The sequence below is a fragment of the Neoarius graeffei genome, chromosome 19 (genome assembly GCF_027579695.1).
Source record: "Neoarius graeffei isolate fNeoGra1 chromosome 19, fNeoGra1.pri, whole genome shotgun sequence".
NCBI classification, from domain to species: domain Eukaryota; kingdom Metazoa; phylum Chordata; class Actinopteri; order Siluriformes; family Ariidae; genus Neoarius; species Neoarius graeffei.
The window spans coordinates 14,129,577-14,152,684 of NC_083587.1; the positions used below are offsets into that span (position 1 = coordinate 14,129,577).

The 23,108-nt window shown below is 44.2% G+C and overlaps 1 protein-coding gene and 1 long non-coding RNA gene across 2 annotated transcripts in view; one reads left to right on the top strand and one right to left on the bottom strand.

Moving 5' to 3' along the window:
- sh3kbp1 (SH3-domain kinase binding protein 1) overlaps positions 1–23,108 on the bottom strand; it is a 105,654-nt gene that overhangs the window by 70,761 nt on the left and 11,785 nt on the right. The window contains exon 2 of the mRNA XM_060899700.1: positions 10,892–11,049. Within this exon, the coding sequence (XP_060755683.1) occupies positions 10,892–11,049 (158 nt within the window). The remainder of the gene's footprint in view (positions 1–10,891; positions 11,050–23,108) is intronic.
- On the top strand, positions 5,897–11,104 carry LOC132867016 (uncharacterized). Its single transcript, XR_009650667.1, has 3 exons — positions 5,897–6,074; positions 6,284–6,386; positions 10,834–11,104. It is a non-coding gene; the product is annotated as an uncharacterized LOC132867016 (long non-coding RNA).

Sequence of the window (23,108 nt, forward strand, 5' to 3'; positions counted from 1 at the left end):
AGGGTCATTGTCTTGCTGGAAGGTGAATCTCCTTCCCAGTCTCAAGTCTTTTGCAGCCTCCAACAGGTTTTCTTCCAGGATTGCCCTGTATTTAGCTCCATCCATCTTCCCATCAATTCTGACCAGCTTCCCTGTCCCTGCTGAAGAAAAGCATCCCCATAGCATGATGCTGCCACCACCATGTTTCACAGTGGGGATGGTGTGTGCAGGGTGATGAGCAGTGTTAGTTTTCCGCCACACATAGCGCTTTGCATTTAGGACAAAAATTTCAACTTTGGTCTCATCTGACCAAAGCACCTTCTTCCACATGTTTGCTGTGTCCCCTACATGGCTTCTGGCAAACTGCAAACGGGACTTCTTATGCCTGTCTTTCAACAATGGCTTTCTTCTTGCCACTCTTCCAAAAAGGCCAGACTTGTGGAGTGTACAACTTATAGTTGTCCTGTGCACAGATTCTCCCACCTGAGCTGTGGATTTCTGCAGCTCCTCCAGAGTGATCATGGGCCTCTTGGCTGCTTCTCTGACCAGTGCTCTCCTTGCTCGCTCTGTCAGTTTAGGTGGACGGCCGTGTCTTTGTAGGTTTGCAGTTGTGCCATACTTTTTCCATTTTTGAATGATGGATTGAACAGTGCTTCTTGAGATGTTCAGAGCTTGGGATATTTTTTTTATAACCTAACCCTGCTTTAAACTTCTCCAGAACTTTATCCCTGACCTGTCTGGTGAGTTCTTTGGTCTTCGTGATGCTGTTTGTTCTTCAGTGTTCTTTAACAAACCACTGAGGCCTTCACAGAACAAGTGTATTTATGCTGAGAGTAAATTACACACCGTAGGACTCTATTAACTAATTAGATGACTTCTGAAGGCAATTGATTGCACTGGATTGTATTTAGAGGTATCAGAGTACAGGGGGCTGAATACTAATGCACATCACATTTTTCAGATTTTTATTTGTTTAAAATTTTGAAGACCATTTATCATTTTTGTTTCACTTCACAATTATGTGCTACTCTGTGTTGGTCTATCACATAAAATCTCAATAAAAAACTTTTAAGTTCGTGGTTGTAAGGTGGAAAAATGTGAAAAAGTTCAAGGGCTATGAATACTTTTTCACATTTTTCACAATAGACCCCTTCGCAGTAAACATCATTCATACGTAAGAGGAAATTGCACACGCAGCCTGGACCCAAAAAAGACTCAGCGACGGTAGAGACGAGAAGAAATATTTGGAAGAAATGCCTAGTTGTTGTGTTGTCGGGTGTCAGAATCATAGCAGTGATGGGGTTAAAATGTACAGAATTCCAGCAGGATCTCACCCATTCCAAAAAAATCACCGATGTCTATGGCTCCAAGCCATCAAACGTGTAGACTGGGATGAAAGCACCATCAAAAATGCGCGGGTTTGCAGCGCCCACTTCATCACAGGTAAGATCAGGCTATTTATTAAATCTTTCTTTTTTATTCTTTCTAGTCTTCGTTTACTGATGTAGCAAAATACTTTGGTAACGTTTGTCTGATTAGCTGGGTCATAGTTACACAATGTAATGAATACTGTTAGCATGTTAAATTAGCTTTGCATGCAGTTTTGTTTGTAGGAGAGGTCTCGCTTGACTCAAGCAGTCCAGATTTTGTGCCATCATTATTTGTGTATGCCGAAAATCACAATTTTAAAGCAAGGATGGAAAGGTAAAATTGTGTGCCCTCACTCTAAATGGCAACTTACGTTGACTGCTCTAACCTAGCTCCCGCCCCGTTCAGTTTCATTTCTGCTCTCTGCCTCTCTCTTTTTACGCAGCTCTGATTTCTCTTAGCTGCACTCTTTACACTATCATTCCTTTCATGCCATTACCTCCTGCAAATTGCTGTTTAGTGTTGGTATTTGCTGTTGTAGCTAAAGCCACATTGCCATCACATCACTGGCATAATTTGATTAAAACAAAATATGAATGTCCCATTGTTAATCAAGTTGTAGTCTCGCTGTAACCAGAATGTTGATGGCAGGCTACTTTTGTAAATAGTTTTTTTTTTTTGAGTTTGACATTTTTTGTAAATAGTATGACTGCTTTCAGGTATCAGAGGAAAACTTACTAACACCGTCCGTCCACTCTTTAATTAAATATGGATCCGGTAGGCGATGTCCACTTGTTAGAGTTAACTTATTTATGTAGCATTCTCAATCTTGTAATGACAATTGTTTGGCATAATCTGACAGCTCATAATGCCGGTCTATGGGCAGCGCCATTGTTTCTGGGTCCAGGCTGCGCGCGCATCCTGGCAACGGTCAATTTGTTTACAAACATGCGAAGGGGTCTATACTTTATAACGTAAGTTATAACACCTATCTTGTTTTAATGAGTCACATGAGACTGTCAGTTCAATTCCATCCAATGCTCTAGACGGCTTTGTTCTCTGGTTTTATTTCGTAAGGAGGGGCCTCCGTGGCCAACGTGTTACTATCAGATTCACTTTCCAATGGTTCGAGCTGATATGGTTCTACATATATAGCAGTAGCATGTACACACACTCCAATTTCAGGACTATCACAGTCCGATGTATTACTGTCTGAGGAATCCAAAGAACCTCCAATAAATCCGAATGGAGAGGCCATTGCAACCACTCTCGCCTGCCGAGTCTGGCTTTGATCTATAGCATCGGTTACCGCTGTGATGTCACCCACCCAGGGCTGGCTGGCTCAGTGGGGCAACTCGAATGCCAACTTTGCAGTCGATTTTAACTCTCAAATATGATTTTTTTTCTTTTTTTAATTCCCAATTATGCAGCACACAAGAGTCAAGGATGGAGATACTATCCACTCAGGAATGTACTTAAAAATAAATGTTCTGCGTATATCCTTTAAGCTCCTCACTCACACACCTTCAGTGTGAAGTATTGTTCTGTTTCTCCAGTTCATACCAAGCCTTTCATCCTCTGCTTGCCTCTTGTATTTCTGACCCTCGCTTTATCTCTGTTTACTGATCGACCGACCCTTGCCTGCTCCCAGACTACGCTCTCTGTCTCATGATTTGGCTTTGTTACCAGTTTGCACCCTGCTCTCCCCTGCGCATACATCTGTAAGTGCCTGAACTCTGACAGAATACTTCGCCTATCATGGATGTAGCAGAAGAGGTGAAGCAAACTGCATTGAACACTCAAGGACGACTTCTAGGAGAACATCAACAGATGCTTGCAGACCTCAACACCCAAATGGCACAGCTCGCAACTGTGATGTTGCAGGCCCTCCTAGCGCGGCCTGAGGCTTCTCCCAGTCCTGCCTTACAACTTCCCATTCTGGAGAAATATGCCAGGAATGCTCTCGCTTGTAAGGGGTTCTTACTTCAGTGCTCCATGTACTTCTCCACTATGCTTCATCTTTCTGACAAACGCAAGATCGTTAAATTTCTGTCTTTCCTCACTGGCAAGGTGTTACGATGGGTGAGCGATGTTTGAAAAAAATGGCAGTGAGCACACGACTTTTGAACATCTTGAACTGTTTGTATAGAGTGTTCGACCACAAACCTGAGGGAAATCAACATTGGTGAAAGTCTGCTCACTATCTCTCAGGGATCTCGGAGTTGCTGAGTATGCTCTGGACTTTAGAACGCTAACGACAGCCAGTGGATGGAATGACCCAGCACTAAAAGCTGTGTTTCACCAAGGTCTTTGTCCTGAAGCATGTACACACACTCCAATTTCAGGACTGTCACAGTCAGATGTATTACTATCTGAGGAATCCGAAGAATCTCCAATAAATACAAACGAAGAGGCCATTGCAACCACTCTCGCCTGCCGAGTCTGGCTTTGGTTTATAGCACCAGTTCCTGCTGTGACGTCACGCGCTCAGGGCTGGCTGGCTCAGCGGGGCAGCTCGAATGCCAACTTTGAGGTCAATTTTAACTCTCAAAAATATATTTATTTTTATTCCAATTTATGCAGCATACAAGAGTCAAGGATGGAGATACTATCCACTCAGAAATTTATTTAAAAATAAAGGTTCTGCGTATCTGCTTTAAGGTGTCGATAATTGTAGCCACCGCTGTAGCTATACACACTCCAAAGACACCAATGGTCTCCAATACATCCTTCCAAACTTTATTTCTCTCTGTATTGTCTCTGTACACATTTAATGAGAGCTCGTATATGACCGGAGAAAATAAAACCACAGTCCTTTCATTTTTTTTTTTTTGCAGGTAGGAATTAAAGGTGTACACGGGAACCTGAATAAATCTCGGACAGCAGAATCATTCGGGCTGATGGTTTGGATTTGCTGCTTCTTTACTGCGTCATACCTAATTTGCATAAGATAATTGTTTCTTTGTTGCTGAAATCACAGCTCAGTGTTGTGCATCTACGTAAAAACCTGTCGCTTTGTTGTGAGTGTGAATGCAGGCTGGAATATTGCTCTTTCACGCAAAGAAAAAATAAAGGAGATGAACATCTCATCTCATCTCATTATCTCTAGCCGCTTTATCCTGTTCTACAGGGTCGCAGGCAAGCTGGAGCCTATCCCAGCTGACTACGGGCGAAAGGCGGGGTACATCCTGGACAAGTCGCCAGGTCATCACAGGGCTGATACATAGATACAGACAACCATTCACACTCACATTCACACCTACGGTCAATTTAGAGTCACCAGTTAACCTAACCTGCATGTCTTTGGACTGTGGGGGAAACCGGAGCACCCGAAGGAAACCCACGCGGACACGGGGAGAACATGCAAACTCCGCACAGAAAGGCCCTCGCCGGCCACGGGGCTCGAACTCGGACCTTCTTGCTGTGAGGCGACAGCGCTAACCACTACACCACCGTGCCACCGAGATGAACATCTTAACATTTAATCATCAATACATTTAATCAGGAGCCACTTCAGCATCAACAGGAAGTGGTTTTAAATCTATGAGCCCAAATCCAAAATGCATTCCTATCTATATGCTCACGCTGTCACTCCACATTCTCTCGATTTTCACTAAAAAAAAAAAAAAATGGTACCTTCAGCTTTGTTTGGCTCACCTGAAAACAAACTCAGGACAAATAAATGCTTTCTCTCTCTCTCTCTCTCTCTCTCTCTCACACACACACACACACACACACACACACACACACACACACACACACACACACACACATCTGCTGGCAGACAAGGAAAAAGTTCACGAGTGTGTGAGTCACATGAACTCAATCCAAATCCTCCTCTGCTTCTATCCCAGACCACTGAGCTGGAAATAATTCATGACTAAAATCAGGTTTCTTTCTGACACAATTTCACTTTTCCTCTGTTGTATACGCTGAAAATTTTGATTTACTATTTAAAAAAAAAAAAAAAAACAGGGTGAAATCATACCGAAAATGTCAAACCAACCAGTAAACACACACACACACACACACACACACACACACACACACACACACACACACACACACACACACACCTGTAAATCAGGACAGTGACCAGTTTAACCCTCACCAGTGCTGCAACACAAAGCCACTGTGTCTGTATTTAGATTTAAACCCAAAGTTGTCTGTAATTTACATTTTTAAAAAAATATATGACCTGTACCCTTCTGTCCCAGAAACAGAGAAAACACTGGAAATAACCCCGAAGTGTGAGCAGGGTTAGCACGGTGTATGAGTCATAGGTCTGACAGTTCCTCGCCCTCAGCTACATCACTTCAATTTATAATCTAGCGGTGTGTGTGAGACTGATTTAAACTTTTTTTTCATACCTGCACACAATATTTAAGTGAATAACCATCGACTGGAGAAAACATGGACAGCGTATCGCCTTTAAAATGCGAAGCCACTGCAGCTCTAGCGCCCCTGCTGGCTGGCTGCAGTACAATGTTTAGCTCCGCCCATCCCCATATGTTTAAATAGCAAAACAGCCCTTTCTGTGTCACTTCTCTCATCGATACAATACAACCTGTTAGTCACTTTACAAACATGTGAAACATTGAGAGGTTTAATAGGAAAAGACGAGCGGTGATTGATACCAGGGACAATCTGGGATCTACAGCATCTGCAGTGTTTGTTCAGAAACTCATCCAGCTCTGTGTCACATTGAAACAAATCCAGAGACAGAGGTAAGTAAGTTAAAGTTGTGTCGTTTCATGTAGGTGTGTGTTCTTGATTTAAATATTACTGAAGCTAATAACTTACACGAACTAAAGGGTGAGGATGTGTTTGGAGCTCCGTGGCTAATGCCTGTGTTTACATGACAGATGCAGGATGTTTGTTTTTTGCTCTTTCTGCAACCATGACCTTTTATTTTCTGTCCTTTTCATTTGAACAGAACGGGAAGAGGAACTTGCAAAATGTCAGATTAGAGAAGAGGCTCGCAGGCAACACCATCACCAGAAATGATTCCTCAGAATCAGAATCATGTCTAGAGTCGAGTGAGTCATTTAGGTGTTGATTCAGAGCCAAAGTGACTCGGTGTGCTCATGTCACTGATGGAGGAAGTGATGATCAGTGAAGTCAAATTAAAAGAGGAAGTGATGCTGCAGAAGCTGCACGAGAAGCTGACAACGGAACTCGGCCACGCCCTTAAGCAGACTTCTCCTTCTCTCTCCCTTTATCTCTCTACCTGTCTCTCTTCCTCTTCTCACCTAGTATTTAGAAAACCCTTGACTGTTTGTTTATTGCACCAATTTATGTGTGTGTGTGTGTGTGTGTGTGTGTATATATATGTATGTATATGAATGTTTAGTCTATGTCTAGTTCTTATCTAGTGTTTATACTGTTTATATCGTTTATGAGTGTTTAGTCTATGTCTAGTTCTTATCTAGAGTGATTATACTGTTTATATTGTTTGTTTTTTTTCAATTATTCTATTTTTATTTATTGCACTGCCTGTTTGCACCATATTTATTGTCATTTTTGTAGACATAAAATTTTAGATTTCACATCATCAGTTACACGTCCCTCACACTTTTTTTTTTGCTAGCTTTAGCATGTTGGAAGTCTGGAGAATGGGCATATCTATATCTGGAGGCTGGGTGTGGTTTTAGGATCATGCAGGGTCTTGCAAAAGTATTCATCCCCCTTTGTGTTTGTCCTGTTTTGTTGCATTACAAGCTGGAATCAAAATGAAATTTTGGAGGGTTAGTGCCATTTGATTTACACAACATGCCTACCACTTTAAAGGTGCACATTGTTGTTTTATTGTGGCACAAACAATAATTAAGATGGAAAAACAGAAATCTTGAGTGTGCATAAGTATTCACCCCCTTTCGTATGAAACCCCTAAATAAGAGCTGCTCCAACCAATTCACTTCATAAGTCACATAATTAGTTGATTAAGATCCACCTGTGTGCAATCAAAGTGTCACATGATCTGTCACATGATGTCTGTATAAATCAACCTGTTCTGGAAGGACCCTGACTCTGTAACACTACTAAGCAAGCAACACCGCATCACTGGCCAAAAAAGCCCAACAGCGTCTGTACTGTACTTCCTCCGCAAACTGAGGACAGCAAGAGTCCCAGCCCCCATCATGCACACTTTCTACAGAGGCACCATCGAGAACATCCTGACCAGCTGCATCACCGTGTGGTACGGCGTCTGCACCGTGTCCTGCTGCAAGACTCTGCAGCGCATCGTGAGAGCAGCTGAGAGGATCATTGGTGTCTCTCTCCCTTCTCTTATGGATATCTATAACTCCCGCCTCACCCACAAAGCCATCAGGATTGCAGGTGACCCCACCCACCCATCTCACAGCCTCTTCAGCCTGCTGCCGTCGGGGAGGAGACTGCGGAGTCTCCGGGCCAAAGCCAGCAGGCTCAAGGACAGTTTCTTTCACCAGGCGGTCGGAAGGCTCAACTCCCTCCCTGTTCTGCCCCTCCTCCCCCCGCCACAGATTCTGCCCGTACACCCCCCTGCCCCCCTTCATTCATCCTCACAGTCCCCCCCCCCAAACACACACACACACACACACACACACATACATACATCTCAACGTTCATTAACACTGAACTCAGGGACCGCACATCTCACTTTACCTCGCTCATTTGCACTATTCCGCACTACCTCACCTTAACAGCTGCTAGTTTGTTTATACTGCTTATTTCATGTTTACCTGCTATACCTCAAGTGCCCTTGACTGTTTGTTTATTGCACCAATTTATGTGTGTGTGTGTGTGTGTGTGTGTGTGTGTGTGTGTGTGTGTGTATATATATGTATGTATATGAATGTTTAGTCTATGTCTAGTTCTTATCTAGTGTTTATACTGTTTATATCGTTTGTTTATAAGTGTTTAGTCTTTGTCTAGTTCTTATCTAGAGTGTTTATGCTGTTTATATTGTCTGAGTGTTTAGTCTATGTCTAGTTCTTATCTAGAGTGATTATACTGTTTATATTGTTTGTTTGTTTTTTTTTCAATTATTCTATTTTTATTTATTGCACTGCCTGTTTGCACCATGGGTCAGAGAGGACTGAAATTTCATCTGTGCTGTATGTCGAGCATGTATAGCATATTTGACAATAAACTTGACTTGACTAACATGAGAACCAAGGAGCACTCCAAACAGGTCAGAGATAAAGTTGTGGAGAAGTATAGATCAGGGTTGGGTTGTAAAAAAATATCCCAAACTTTGAATATCCGACAGAGCACCATTAAATCCATTATAGCAAAATGGAAAGAATATGGCACCAATACAAACCTGACAAGAGAAGGCCGCCCACCAAAACTCACAGACCGGACAAGGAGGGCATTAATCAGAGATGCAACAAAGACACCAAAGATAACACTGAAGGAGCTGCAAAGATCCACAGTGGAGATGGGAGTATCTGTTCATAGGACCACTTTAAGCTGTACACCCCACAGAGTGGGGCTTTATGGAAGCGTGGCCAGAAAAAAGCCATTGCTTAAGAAAACATGTTTGGAGTTTGCCCAACAGCATGTGGCAGACTCCCCAAACACATGGAAGATGATTCTCTGGGCAGATGAGACTAAAATTGATCTTTTTGGCCATCATGAGAAACACCATGTGTGGCGCAAACCCAACACCCTGAGAACACCATTCCTACAGTGAAGCATGGTGGTGGCAGCATCATGCTGTGGGGATGTTTTTCATCTGCAGGGACAGGAAAGCTGGTCAGGACTGAAGGAAAGATGGATGGCACTAAATGCAGGGCAATTCTGGAGGAGAACCTGTTTGAGTCAGCCAGAGGTTTGAGACTGGGATGCAGGTTCACAGTCTAGCAGGACAATGACCCTAAACAGAAATTACTGCTAAAGCTACACTGGAGCAGTTTAAAGGGAAACATTTTAAATGTCTTGGAATGGCCTAATCAGAGCCCAGACCTCAATCCAATTCAGAATGTGTGGCATAACTTGAAGATGGCTGTACACCAACACAACCCATCTAACTTGAAGGAGTTGGAGCAGTTTTGCCTTGAGGAATGGGCAAAAATCCCAGTGGCTAGATGTGCTAAGCTAATAGAGATATACCTCACCAAGAGACCTGCAGCTGTGATTGCAGCAAAAGGTAGCTCTACAAAGTATTGACTTTGGGGGTGAATACCTATGCACACTCCAGATTTCTGTTTTTTTCATCTTAATTATTGTTTGTGTCACAATAAAATAACATTTTTCACCTTTTAAATTGTAGGCATGTTGTGTAAATCAAATGGTGCTAACCCCCCAAAAATCCATTTTAATTCCAGCTTGTAATGCAACAAAACAGGACAAACACCAAGGGGGATGAATACTTTTGTAAGACACGGTACATCGACTCAAAGACACGTCCAACTTTAAACCTTCAGATGTTTCTGGACATGTTTTCGGAAAGATCCTCACTTAGCTTCCCAAAAATGTCTCATCTCATCTCATTATCTGTAGCCGCTTTATCCTGTTCGACAGGGTCGCAGGCAAGCTGGAGCCTATCCCAGCTGACTACGGGCGAAAGGCAGGGTACACCCTGGACAAGTCGCCAGGTCATCACAGGGCTGACACATAGACACAGACAACCATTCACACTCACATTCACACCTACGGTCAATTTGGAGTCACCAGCTAACCTAACCTGCATGTCTTTGGACTGTGGGGGAAACCGGAGTACCCGGAGGAAACCCACGTGGACACGGGGAGAACATACAAACTCTGCACAGAAAGGCCCTCACTGACCACGGGGCTCGAACCCGGACCTTCTTGCTGTGAGGCGACAGCGCTAACCACTACACCACTGTGCCGCCCCTCCCAAAAATGTATATATATGAAAAGAGAAGAAAACATATAGATTCACACACATGCCCATATTCCAGTCTATGGTCTTAAAGACATGCCAAATTTGAGCTGCCCTTATTCCCAAATATGGACTATCGAGGCTTTGCCACTTAGCAACAGTAACAAGGGTGCCAAACAATTTGCACAATTTGGATTCAAAACAATTTGGTTCAAAACAATTTGCATTTCCAAAAACACAGCAAAACCTTCCTATAACCATCAGTAACAACTAAGTCAGCTGAATGAAGCACGACAAACGTGCCCCGTCATGGCGGCATAGTTACTGTTGGACTGGGGTCACGTGACGGTGCAAAGCCTCTATAAACAAAAAGAGTCAGAGAACGCACAGCGTATAATCTCTCTCTCTCTTTCACACATGCTATCCTGTTCGCTTGAATAGTCTGCATCGTGCAACGCAGCAAACTGAGCAGCCGTGTCAGCATTCACAGCAACCTGCACGCTTTTGTACACACACACACACACACACACACACACACACACACACACACACACACACAGATGAGTGTGAAACTGCTAACTGCTTACCTGTGTGTGTGTGTGTGTGTGTGTGTGTGTGTGTGTGTGTGTGTGTGTGTGTGTGTGTGTAAACTGCAGGATAAAGGCAAATTTGAGATCAGAGGTCAAAGGTCAAGCAGAAACAGGAAGTGCTCACCCTGACGAAGTTGTCTGGAAACAGGCCCCTCCGGCCGTCCACCTCGCCTTCCCACCAGCCCCCCTCATCCTTCCTGATGTTGCTGATGATGTCACCGATGGCGATGGTCAACTCATCATCGTGCTGGGCCTGATAGTCAAACTCCACTACGGCCTCCACTGGGGGGGACAGAGAGAGATAGAGAAGGGGGGAGAGAGAGACAGAGAAAGAGAGAAGGGGGAGAGGGGAGAGAGACATGGGAGAGAGAGAGAGGGAGAGAGAGAGAGAAGGGGGAGAGGGGAGAGAGACATGGGGGAGAGAGAGAGAGAAGGGGGATATTGATTGATATTTGTGTTAAACAAGCGGTCTTTTTTTCCAATGTTTGTGTTGATTCTGTCAAAGTAATATGTCTGCATGGTATGATGTAAACAAACTGTAATCTGTTGGCTATGTCAAGATCACGTGTTCAAACCGTCCAATAAAAATATCGAAAGAAAACGTCAGACATCTCGGAATATTCCGATTCATTATAAGTGATCTCATTGGCTGCCGATGTTGTGCCCCACCAGACGGACAAAGCTGACTGATTTTAATCACAAAAGTTTGACCTAGTCTAGTATCATTATGGCTTCGATCAAAGATTGGTTGACTAAACGTCAACAAACCCATGAGTGATGGCACACAAAACCAGACAACTGTCACAACAACGAAAACATCGTCAATTTTGATCACAGCGATTGGCTCAAAAAGCACTTGCTGGACAATTTGATCCACATCAGCATGGATGACAGCGAGATGGACTATGAGAGGGTTGCCCAACTTTGGGCCAAGGGGAATTTAAGCCAAGGGGAATTAATCTGCTTTAAAGGAGCAGAAAACTTAATTCATTAGTTTGGGTTTGCAGAAAGATTATGTACTTATAAACAGTCTCACGAAGTGAAGTTGTCCAAATGTGTCAAATGTAGCATAATTTCAAATAATAATCATAAGCATTTTTGGCAGTGTGAGGTCACTGGGATCCATTTAACAAAAGAAGGCTCCGGATTATTCTTTTGTTAAAGGCTCACAGTGACATCACACTGCCAAATACGCTTATCATTATTATTCGAAATTATGCTACATTTGACACTTATAAACACAATCTCTTCATGAATGTGTTTATAAGTACATAATTTTTCTGCAAACTTAAATGTATGAATTAAGTTTTATTTTCCTTTAAATATGTTTTAATCTTAATCATTTAATAAAGTGCCAAAATTTAAACTTTATAATATGCAGTTGCCTTACTTTTCTTTTCAGTGTATCTTAGTTATACATATATTACGGTAATTGCATCAGAAACATTCTAAATCATTACAGTTATAGTAATACAGTGACTTATTTTAAGGTGGCAGGTCTTAGGTTCAGATCTCTTTGTGATCAACAGGAGGTCATGATGATCGATTCTCTTCATTGGATTGCATAAGATGGAGCAAACCACTGTTCATATTTTCATGCACATTTTTGTTACAACACTACGGCATCCCCGTAGATTTTCAATACTTAAGTAATCTATAACAAAACAGTTTAACTTGCATGTTGAACTTTAAGGTGAAATTTCAAATGTGTTTACATTAATACTATTTAGGCCAGAAATCATTGAAACACTGGTAAAATCCATCCTATAATCATGGATCTAAAACCTCTCAGAAACCCTGAAAATGCACCTGAGAGCATCCATTTTCAAAAAATTTTCCGGAGGGGGGGATGCCCCCAGACCCCCCTAGTTTCACTTCGATCCTTTGGCGCTCAATTTTCTGTGTACTATCATGCCAGAATTTAGGGCTTTAATTTTTTTCTGGGGAAAACACTGTAATGTATGAAGGAGGTTTAGTTTATGAGGCGTTATAAGAGCTTTCTGTTCAGGTGTAATAAGGTATGGGGTTATAACACACTGAGGAAGCTTTTCATTATGACATGTTATAAAGGGCTGTAATGATGACTTTACATATTAGAAGTGGTTTTGGTTGAAGTGGAATGAGGTACGATGTTTTTAGTTATGAGGTAAAGCATTATGAGAGAGTTTCAGTTGGGGCGGGGTTTCAGCTACACTGTAATTAATTATGAGTTTTAAAGCAGGGTTTAAACTATGCTGTCATTAATCTGAAATTTTAGGGCAGGGTTTCAGCAATGCTGTAAATAATTAGGAGTTTAAGGGCGGGGTTTCAGCTATGCTGTAATTAATTAGGAGATTTAAGGTGGGGTTTCAGCTATGCTGTAATTAATTAGGAGTTTAAGGGTGGGGTTTCAGCTCTACTGTAATTAATTATAAGATGTAAGGCGGGGTTTCAGCTATGCTGGAATTAATTTGACGTTTTAAGGCAGGGTTTCCGCTCTGCTGTAATTAATTTGAATTTTTAGGGCAGGGTTTCAGCAATGCTGTAACTAATTAATTAGGAGTTTAAGGGCGGGGTTTCAACTCTACTGTAATTAATTATAAGATTTAAGGTGGGGTTTCAACTATACTGGAATTAATTTGACATTTTAAGGCGGGGTTTCAGCTCTGCTGTAATTAATTTCAAGTTTTAGGGCGGGGTTTCAGTTAATCTAATCTATGACATTTACACGTGTAGATTTAACCGCCCGCAGGTTCGATCGAGGATGTGAAATGGCAAAATAAAGCTCGCATCAACGCTTCCTCATGTCTATTCTATCCCAATAATAAAAGCACACGGCAATATGAAGCACTGAGACCTCCAGAGATCAGCATTAAGCCCCGTCCCCTCCTCCGGTAGCCGGTTCTGAGATTAATTAACCCACGAACCTCAACTACAGCAGCTGTACAGCCACTGATCAACAACAACAAATTACAGTACAGCAAATTAGCACCAGGAGCAAGAAGAGCAGCTCTGAGACGAGACGTGGAACACCGTGAGCGTTATTAAACTCTAATGAAGGAGCTATGCGGACCCACACACACACACACACACACACACACACACACACACACACCACTGTTGTGGTTTTTAAGGCTGCAGTTTGCTAATGAAGTGTTCAGCAGTGAACAGTTAAACTCTAAACCCGTATCCGTGGCTTGGAAAATAACTGTAGGTGATCCAGTCATACTACACACACACCCACATATCATGATGTGAAGTGGAAAGGGGGCTTTTGGAAAGATGAGAGTGAATGAGGGGGAAAAAAATCAAGAGCACTTTAACTACAATGTGGACAAGCTGCCTCATGTGTAAAATGATTTAAAAATAGCAGATGAATTTCTCCGCATCTTTAACCTCATTAAAACCCAGGTTCTGAATATAAATATGCATAAATATGCAAATTAGACCTGCTCCTATATCATCATCCTGAACAACATATCAGTTAGATTAGCTAACTCAGACTAACCTGCCGGAATGTTACCTTATGTTGTCATGACAACCATCAGGTCTTCGTTGCTGACATTAGCTATGTTAGCGAAGCATGCAGCTTAGTTTCCACATAACGCGTCATCATTCTGTAATCATTTGCATAGCAGTTGTGATTGGTCAGTAGTTTGCTTTGATGTCAGTGGTTGTGACATCACTAACTGAACTCATACACAGACCTGCCTCCTGCAATTTTTTTTTACAGAAATTGGTTTAAAAAAAGAAAAGAAGTGCTCAAATGAGTTATGAACCATAAAACATCACAGTTCTGAGTTCGAAGAGACTTTGAGATGAATTAGTGATCATGAGTCTATGTTTCTTATGATTGTGTTTGTGCATCATCTTCACAGGGAGATGGGAGGGGTTCTGGAGTTTTAAGCAGCGTTTCTATAGCAACAGCTCATTATGGAAGGAGTCTCCAGTGTCATTGTTAGTGTCAGTTATTATCACTATAGCACCTGCAGCTGAAAAGTCTCCACTCTATTTCCTGTATCCTTGTGACATCACTAACAAAACCCCGCCCACAAACCTTTATTTCCTTGGGTTAAGTTCACACATAAATGCATGCTAGAGAGAGAGAGAGAGAGAGTATATGTGTGTGTGTGTGTGTGTGTGTGTGTTCATGGTAGCGTGCAAAGATACTCTATGTGTTGCATGCATTCATGCAAAATGATAAAAATCCCCGCTCACACATATACACACACATACCCAAAGCACTAAACACACCACGCCACACACACCGAGCTGTTTTCACGGGTCAGAGCGAAGAAAATGCAATAAAAATGTGCCACAACAAAGCAGCTGCATGGCGTTCTGGGAGTCAGCACTTTTATACCATCCGTGGGAGGATTTGTGTGTGTGTGTGTGTGTGTGTTGGGGTGAATGACGACAACAGTGGGGTTACCATGGTAACTATGGTATAATGTGTGGGGGAAATGATGAGCATCATATTTATGTGGGGGGAGTCATGAGCCGAGCTCACCTGAGACCACCAGACCCCCCCCCCACACACACACCTATCAGGATGGGAAAGTTAAAGTATTGTCATATACATGATGATCGTCGAAGAAAAGATTCTCCATCAGTGCACAAAACATCACAGTTAAACATTTTATATCATTATTTTAGTGAGTTTTTGAATAAAAAAAAAAATATCAAAATGCCAGACATTCGGATACAAAATAAACACTTTCAGCCCAGACTGTCAAATTAGTGTGCATTTAATGACATGTAATATGTGTATAATGAATATTAATGAGTGTATGATGCATATTAAAGTGTGTAGAATACGATATTATAATTATTTTGTTTATACAGAATAATAAATATTAATGAAGGTTTATTTATGAAGGTGTACATGTCATGAATATTAATGAGGGTAGAACAGTTCTGAGCTACAGAGGGAACAGTAGCAGGAGCTGCACTGTGCTGGTGTCATATTAAAATAAAAATAAACTATGATGTGTAAATGTTTAGATCACAGCCCGTGTAGTGAACTAAATGCCCACAAGACTCCATTTCAGATTTCAAAGATTTTGTTTGATTTTTTTTCTTCTTTTTTACATTTAATGACAAAATAAATTGTGCTTTAAATGATAAATTTACGCGGAGGCATTTTAAAAATAAACACTAACACAGACATGTCCCAGAAGTGTCTACTTTCTCCTGAAGGTTCTGCTGAATATGTGTGTGTGTGTGTGTGTGTGTGTGTGTGTGTGTGTGTGTGTGTGTGTGTGTGTGAGCTTGAGGAAGCATGCAGAAGGTACAGATTTAAAACTAAGACTGCAGTCATAACACTAGCTTTTCACTCCAACACCACACACACACACACTTGAGAAAAGGCTGCTGCTACTTTATAACCTCTTGTGTTTTTTCACCAAAGCTTTTTCATCCATCAGTCTGCTTCACTAAAATCTGAACTCATTTTAACCAAAGTCTGTTTTGTTTGAATCGTGTGTGTGTGTGTAAATGCGGAGTTTTTGTCGCAAATAATTGAAGATAAAAACAACAATTCTGACTAAAAAAATCCCAAACAATAAAATAAACCTCAGTTAACCTCATGTGTGATTATTAAAGATGTGAGGTGGAGTTTTTACTATAAACACACACCTCTGTGCTCAACTGACCTCCTTTCATCTCTCCACCATGTCCAGTCTCTGTCTGTCTGTCCATCTGTCTCTCCACGAGCACAAACAAAGATTTTAAACATTTCACCGAGATCACAACCACAAAACTGTACAAAATTATTCTTTTTGCTAAATAATTCTCTCCATTTCAGTTTTTCTCTGTCCATCTGTCTGTCTCGCTCTGTTTCTGACTATTATGCAACTTCTGGTCCTTTATGACCCGCCACGCCTACTTAGATCAAAAGGTGCAGGCTATCTGCTGCTACCTCGTATAGTGAAGGCTACATCAGGGGGCGGAGCCTTTTCTTACAAAGCCCCACAGTGATGGAACAGCCTTTCAAGTAATGTTCGGGAATCAGACACAGTATCAGCGTTTAAGTCTTGGCTGAAAACATATCTGTTTAGTCAATCCTTTTGTTAATGGTGTTTATGAGGTAAAGGAGTAGATCTGGAGGGTCCTCAGACATAAAGTGTTTTAGTAAACTGGGATGTATACCAATTCCCCCCACTCTGTCTGTCCCTCTGAGTTACATGTCAATCCTGAGATCGAGATGCTGACCTCTTCTGCTCCTCAGACCTGCCTGATCCATCCTGATGCCCTACGCCTGGCTGGAGTCTCATCACATCACTCCTGTGGAGGACGGCCTCACATGGACAGTCGAAAGCCGCACTTGGAAGACGCTCTGGACTCTTACAGCAATGCTTTTATGGCTTAGGACTACAGTTGACTTGCTAACTTTAGGACTACAGTTGTCATGAACAGTTTTGCACTCAAGTTTCCATGAATGAACAGTTTAGAACGTCAATGAAACAGACTTTGTGTTCAAACTGTTAAAAATGTTATAATCATGTTGTCTGTTGTCACCCAAATGAGGATGGTTCCTTTATTATTATCCAATGACTAGGCTTGATCATTGGGAATACAACCCCAATTCCAAAAAAGTTGGGACAAAGTACAAATTGTAAATAAAAACAGAATGCAATGATGTGGAAGTTTCAAAATTCCATATTTTATTCCGAATAGAACATAGATGACATGTCAAATGTTTAAACTGAGAAAATGTATCATTTAAAGAGAAAAATTAGGTGATTTTAAATTTCATGACAACAACACATCTCAAAAAAGTTGGGACAAGGCCATATTTACCACTGTGAGACATCCCCTTTTCTCTTTACAACAGTCTGTAAACGTCTGGGGACTGAGGAGACAAGTTGCTCAAGTTTAGGGATAGGAATGTTAACCCATTCTTGTCTAATGTAGGATTCTAGTTGCTCAACTGTCTTAGGTCTTTTTTGTCGTATCTTCCGTTTTATAATGCGCCAAATGTTTTCTATGGGTGAAAGATCTGGACTGCAGGCTGGCCAGTTCAGTACCCGGCCCCTTCTTCTACGCAGCCATGATGCTGTAATTGATGCAGTATGTGGTTTGGCATTGTCATGTTGGAAAATGCAAGGTCTTCCCTGAAAGAGACGTCGTCTGGATGGGGGCATATGTTGCTCTAGAACCTGGATATACCTTTCAGCATTGATTGGTGTCTTTCCAGATGTGTAAGCTGCCCATGCCACACACACTAATGCAACCCCATACCATCAGAGATGCAGGCTTCTGAACTGAATGCTGATAACAACTTGGGTCGTCCTTCTCCTCTTTAGTCCGAATGACACGGTGTCCCTGATTTCCATAAAGAACTTCAAATTTTGATTTGTCTGACCACAGAACAGTTTTCCACTTTGCCACAGTCCATTTTAAATGAGCCTTGGCCCAGAGAAGACGTCTGCGCTTCTGGATCATGTTTAGATACGGCTTCTTCTTTGAACTATAGAGTTTTAGCTGGCAATGGCGGATGGCACGGTGAATTGTGTTCACAGATAATGTTCTCTGGAAATATTCCTGAGCCCATTTTGTGATTTCCAATACAGAAGCATGCCTGTATGTGATGCAGTGCCGTCTAAGGGCCCGAAGATCACGGGCACCCAGTATGGTTTTCCAGCCTTGACCCTTACGCACAGAGATTCTTCCAGATTCTCTGAATCTTTTGATGATATTATGTACTGTAGATGATGATATGTTCAAACTCTTTGCAATTTTACACTGTCGAACTCCTTTCTGATATTGCTCCACTATTTGTTGGTGCAGAATTAGGGGGATTGGTGATCCTCTTCCCATCTTTACTTCTGAGAGCCGCTGCCACTCCAAGATGCTCTTTTTATACCCAGTCATGTTAATGACCTATTGCCAATTGACCTAATGAGTTGCAATTTGGTCCTCCATGTTAGGACTAGGACGGTTTTGGCCTCTAGAGGCCGCTGTTATTTCCTTTTCGTGTCATGTTTATTTTGGCCTCTAGAGGCCGCCACTGTTCCTGTGTTTTGTGTTTGTGTTAATTGCCTGTTTAGTCCTGATTATCTTCACCTGTGTTCAATTTAGTTTGTGTATTTATACCCCCTGAGTTCAGTCCTCTTGTCAAGGAGTCTTTGTGCTGTTATGTTTATCTCCAGTTTCCTCTGTACCGTGTTCTTTATTTTGCATTTTGCTTTTCTTTTGGACCTAGTAGTTACTGTGTTTTTGGATCTTCTGAGCTTTGGTATTTTTGCCTTTTCTTTTTTTTGGCTTTTGTTTTGTACTTTTGGATTTTTTATTTTTTCCCTTATATCTTCTGAGCGTTTTTGTATCTTTACTTTTTGGATATTTTTTGTACATATTATAAATAAACCTTTTTGATACTTTTTCTACTTCCGCCTCACGCCTCTACATTTGAGTCATCCCCCTGGTGGCCTAGTGGGGGTTTGCTGGATTATCACACCAACGAACCAGGTTCGAATCCCAGCAAAACCCTAACAGAAAGACTCCGTCATGACCAACTCAGCAGAGGCTGCTTCAACTGTCTACCCGGCCAACCTTCAGGGAATTACGGCAGCTCCGACACGCTTCGGAGCGACCATGGACGCTCATGGACGTACGCTCACCAGCCAACGTGAGGCCCTTGCTTGCCACGAGGAACTGCTTCAGCAAATTAGGAAAACCCTGGCACAGCTGACATCTCTGCCTGCATCTCCTGATCCAGCTCCTGTGCCTCCTGCCATGCTGCCTTCTTCACCTCGCGAACCCAGCCTTCCTGCACCACAGAGGTATGACGGCAAGCACAGTGAGTGCCGAGAGTTCCTTACCCAGTGTCAACTCACCTTTGAGCTTCAGCCTACCACCTACACTACGGATCGCCGCAAGATTGCCTTTGTGATCATCTTATTAGCTGGTAAGGCGCAAGCCTGGGCTACTGCTATCTGGCAAAGACAGGGACCTGAGTGCCTTGATTTCCAGCTGTTTTCTGAAGAGATGCTTCGGGTCTTCGATCAGGCGGACATCAGTACCGACGCAGCCCAAAAGCTCATGTCCATCCGGCAAGGAGGAAGCGTCGCAGATTACGCCATCTCGTTCCGGATGCTCGCAGCAGTAAGTGGATGGAACGAGACTGCCCTGGTGTCAGCCTTCCACCATGGTCTGTCTGACCCCATCAAGGACGGTCTGGCCTCTATTGGATGCCCAAGTGACCTCGAAACCCTCATCTCACATGCTATTCGTCTGGACAACAGGATGAGAGAACGCCACCAAGCCTTGAGCCCCCCCAGCCTCCCTACCTCTACCTGGAGACCGTCTACCTCCTTCAGTGACTGTCCAGAACCCATGCAAGTGGGTCGTACTCGCCTCTCCGCATCTGAGAGGGAGCGCAGAAGGAGGGACAAGTGCTGCATCTACTGTGGCAAGCCTGGTCACTTCCGAGCATCATGTCCCGAACTCTTGGGAAAAGGACCGCCCCGTCCAGCCGAGGGAGGGTTGTGATGGGGCCTACCCTCTCTCCCGGACTCCCTGGCCAAGGAATCTACATCCCGGTCTCCATCTCCTGGGGTGAGTCTGTCCACTCTTGTCAAGCTTTGTTAGACTCAGGGGCGGCTGGGAACTTTATGGATATTCACTTTGCCCAAAGCATCAATATTCCGACTGCACCTCTTGAAGTCCCACTGTCTGTGTCTGCCCTCGATGGCCAAGTGTTAGGTGATGGAAGAGTCACCCAAGTTACTTCTCCAGTCTTCCTCCAGTCTCAAGGTCACAAGGAAGAAATATCCCTGCACCTGATTCCTTCACCTGAGTTCCCAGTTATTCTAGGCCTTCCTTGGCTTACTCGCCACAACCCTCGCATAGACTGGGTAACAACCCAGGTTGTGGAATGGGGCCCTACATGCCATGCCTCTTGTCTGCTCTCTAGCTCTCCTGTGTCTCCTGCCGAGCCCCCTGATCTCACCAAGTTATCTCAAGTTCCCACAGAGTACTGGGATCTCAAGGAGGTATTCAGCAAGAGCACCGGGCCTACGACTGTGCCATTGACTTGCTCCCTGGAACTACCCCTCCTCGTGGCAGACTGTTTTCCCTCTCTCAGCCAGAACGCAAGGCCATGGAGGAATACCTCAAAGACGCCCTGGTCTCTGGGTTCATTCGACCCTCCACCTCACCTGCTGGTGCCGGCTTCTTCTTTGTCGGCAAGAAGGATGGGGGGCTCCGACCATGTATTGACTACAGGGGCCTGAACAAGATCACTGTGCACAACCGATATCCCCTTCCGCTGATGTCCACTGCTTTCGACCTGCTCCAAGGCGCCACCGTCTTCACCAAGTTGGACCTACGGAACGCATACCACCTCATCCGTATCCGACAGGGAGACGAGTGGAAGACTGCCTTTAACACCCCGTCTGGGCACTACGAATACCAGGTGATGCCCTTCGGACTCACCAACGCACCAGCTGTTTTTCAGGCCCTAATCAACGACGTCTTAAGGGACATGATTAACCTGTACGTTTTTGTCTACCTCGACAACATCCTTATCTTTTCCAAGACCGTGCAGGAGCACCGCCACCATGTCCGCCAGGTTCTCCAGAGGCTGCTACAGAACAATCTGTTCGCCAAGGCCCAGAAATGCGAATTTCATGTTCCCGAGGTCTCCTTTCTGGGATTTATTGTACGGACAGGCCAACTCCAAATGGACCCTGCCAAGACCCTGGCCGTCCGGGACTGGCCTACTCCCAAGTCCGTTAAGGAGGTTCAGCGGTTCTTAGGATTCGCTAACTTCTACCGCAAGTTCATCAGGAACTTCAGTTCTGTAGCAGCACCCATGTCAGACCTTACCAAAGGGACAGGTGGATCTTATGTCTGGTCTCCTCAGGTGGAAAAGGCGTTCAAAGACCTCAAGGACCGCTTCTGCACGGCACCCATTCTGGTCCTCCCGGACACCTCCCAACCATTCATCGTGGAGGTGGACGCCTCGGACAGTGGTGTCGGCGCGGTGCTCTCTCAACGTTCGGAAGGAAAGCTGCACCCCTGCACTTACTTCTCCCACCGCCTGAGTCCTGCAGAGTCCCGGTACGATGTGGGGGATCGAGAACTGCTAGCGGTCAAACTGGCCCTTGAGGAGTGGAGGCACTGGCTGGAGGGAGCGCAACATCCATTCCTGGTTTGGACGGACCACAAGAACCTGGAGTACCTCCAGCAAGCCAAGAGACTGAACCCTTGACAGGCTAGGTGGGCCCTGTTTTTCAGTCGGTTTGACTTCACCCTCTCGTACTGCCCCGGCTCCAAGAACACCAAACCTGACACACTGTCCAGGCTGTTCTCTGCCATTAACAGGGAGAATGAAGTCGGGCCTATTATCCCTGTGTCCCGGATTGTGGCCCCTGTCCGCTGGGGTATTGAGGAGGCTGTCCGACGAGCTCAACGCCAGGACCCCGGTCCTGGGACGGGGCCACCGGGCCTCTTGTATGTCCCACATCAAGCCCGGGCCAAGGTTCTCCAGTGGGGTCACTCTTCCCCTCTCACCGCCCACCCGGGAGCTCGGAGGACCCTGGACTTCCTGAAAAGATGCTTCTGGTGGCCTAACATGGAGAAGGAAGTAAGGTCATTTGTCCTGTCCTGTGAGGTTTGCACCAGAACCAAGAACCCACTACAGCGTCCCCAGGGTCTCCTGCATCCTCTGACCATTCCCCGGCGTCCCTGGTCCCACGTGGCAGTCGACTTCATCACGGGTCTCCCTGAGTCACAAGGTAACACGGTCATTTTGGTCATCGGGTTTGTCCCTGGGCAGCGGGTTTGGCTGTCCACTAAGGACCTTCCGCTGCGGGTGGAGAACCGCAAGCTTGCTCCTCGCTACACTGGCCCCTTCAAGGTGGTGCGCAGGGTGAACCCTGTCTCCTACCGGCTCCAGTTGCCCCGGACTCTGAGGATCAACCCCACTTTCCATGTTTCCCTGTTGCGGCCCGTACTGACGTCTACGTATGCCCCTGCCCCTAGGAACCCCCCCCCCCCGCATCTTCCAGGGTCAGACTGTGTTCACTGTGCATCGCCTGCTTGACTCCCGCCGGGTCCGCGACAGGTTGCAATATCTGGTGGACTGGGAGGGCTATTGTCCTGAGGAGCGCTGCTGGGTTCCTGCTCGGGATGTCCTAGATAAAGAACTGTGTCGGGACTTCCATTCGGCCCATCCGGATCGCCCTGGGAACGTCAGGAGACGCTCCTAGAGGGGGGGACCCTGTTAGGACTAGGACTGTTTTGGCCTCTAGAGGCCGCTGTTATTTCCTTTTCGTGTCATGTTTATTTTGGCCTCTAGAGGCCGCCACTGTTCCTGTGTTTTGTGTTTGTGTTAATTGCCTGTTTAGTCCTGATTA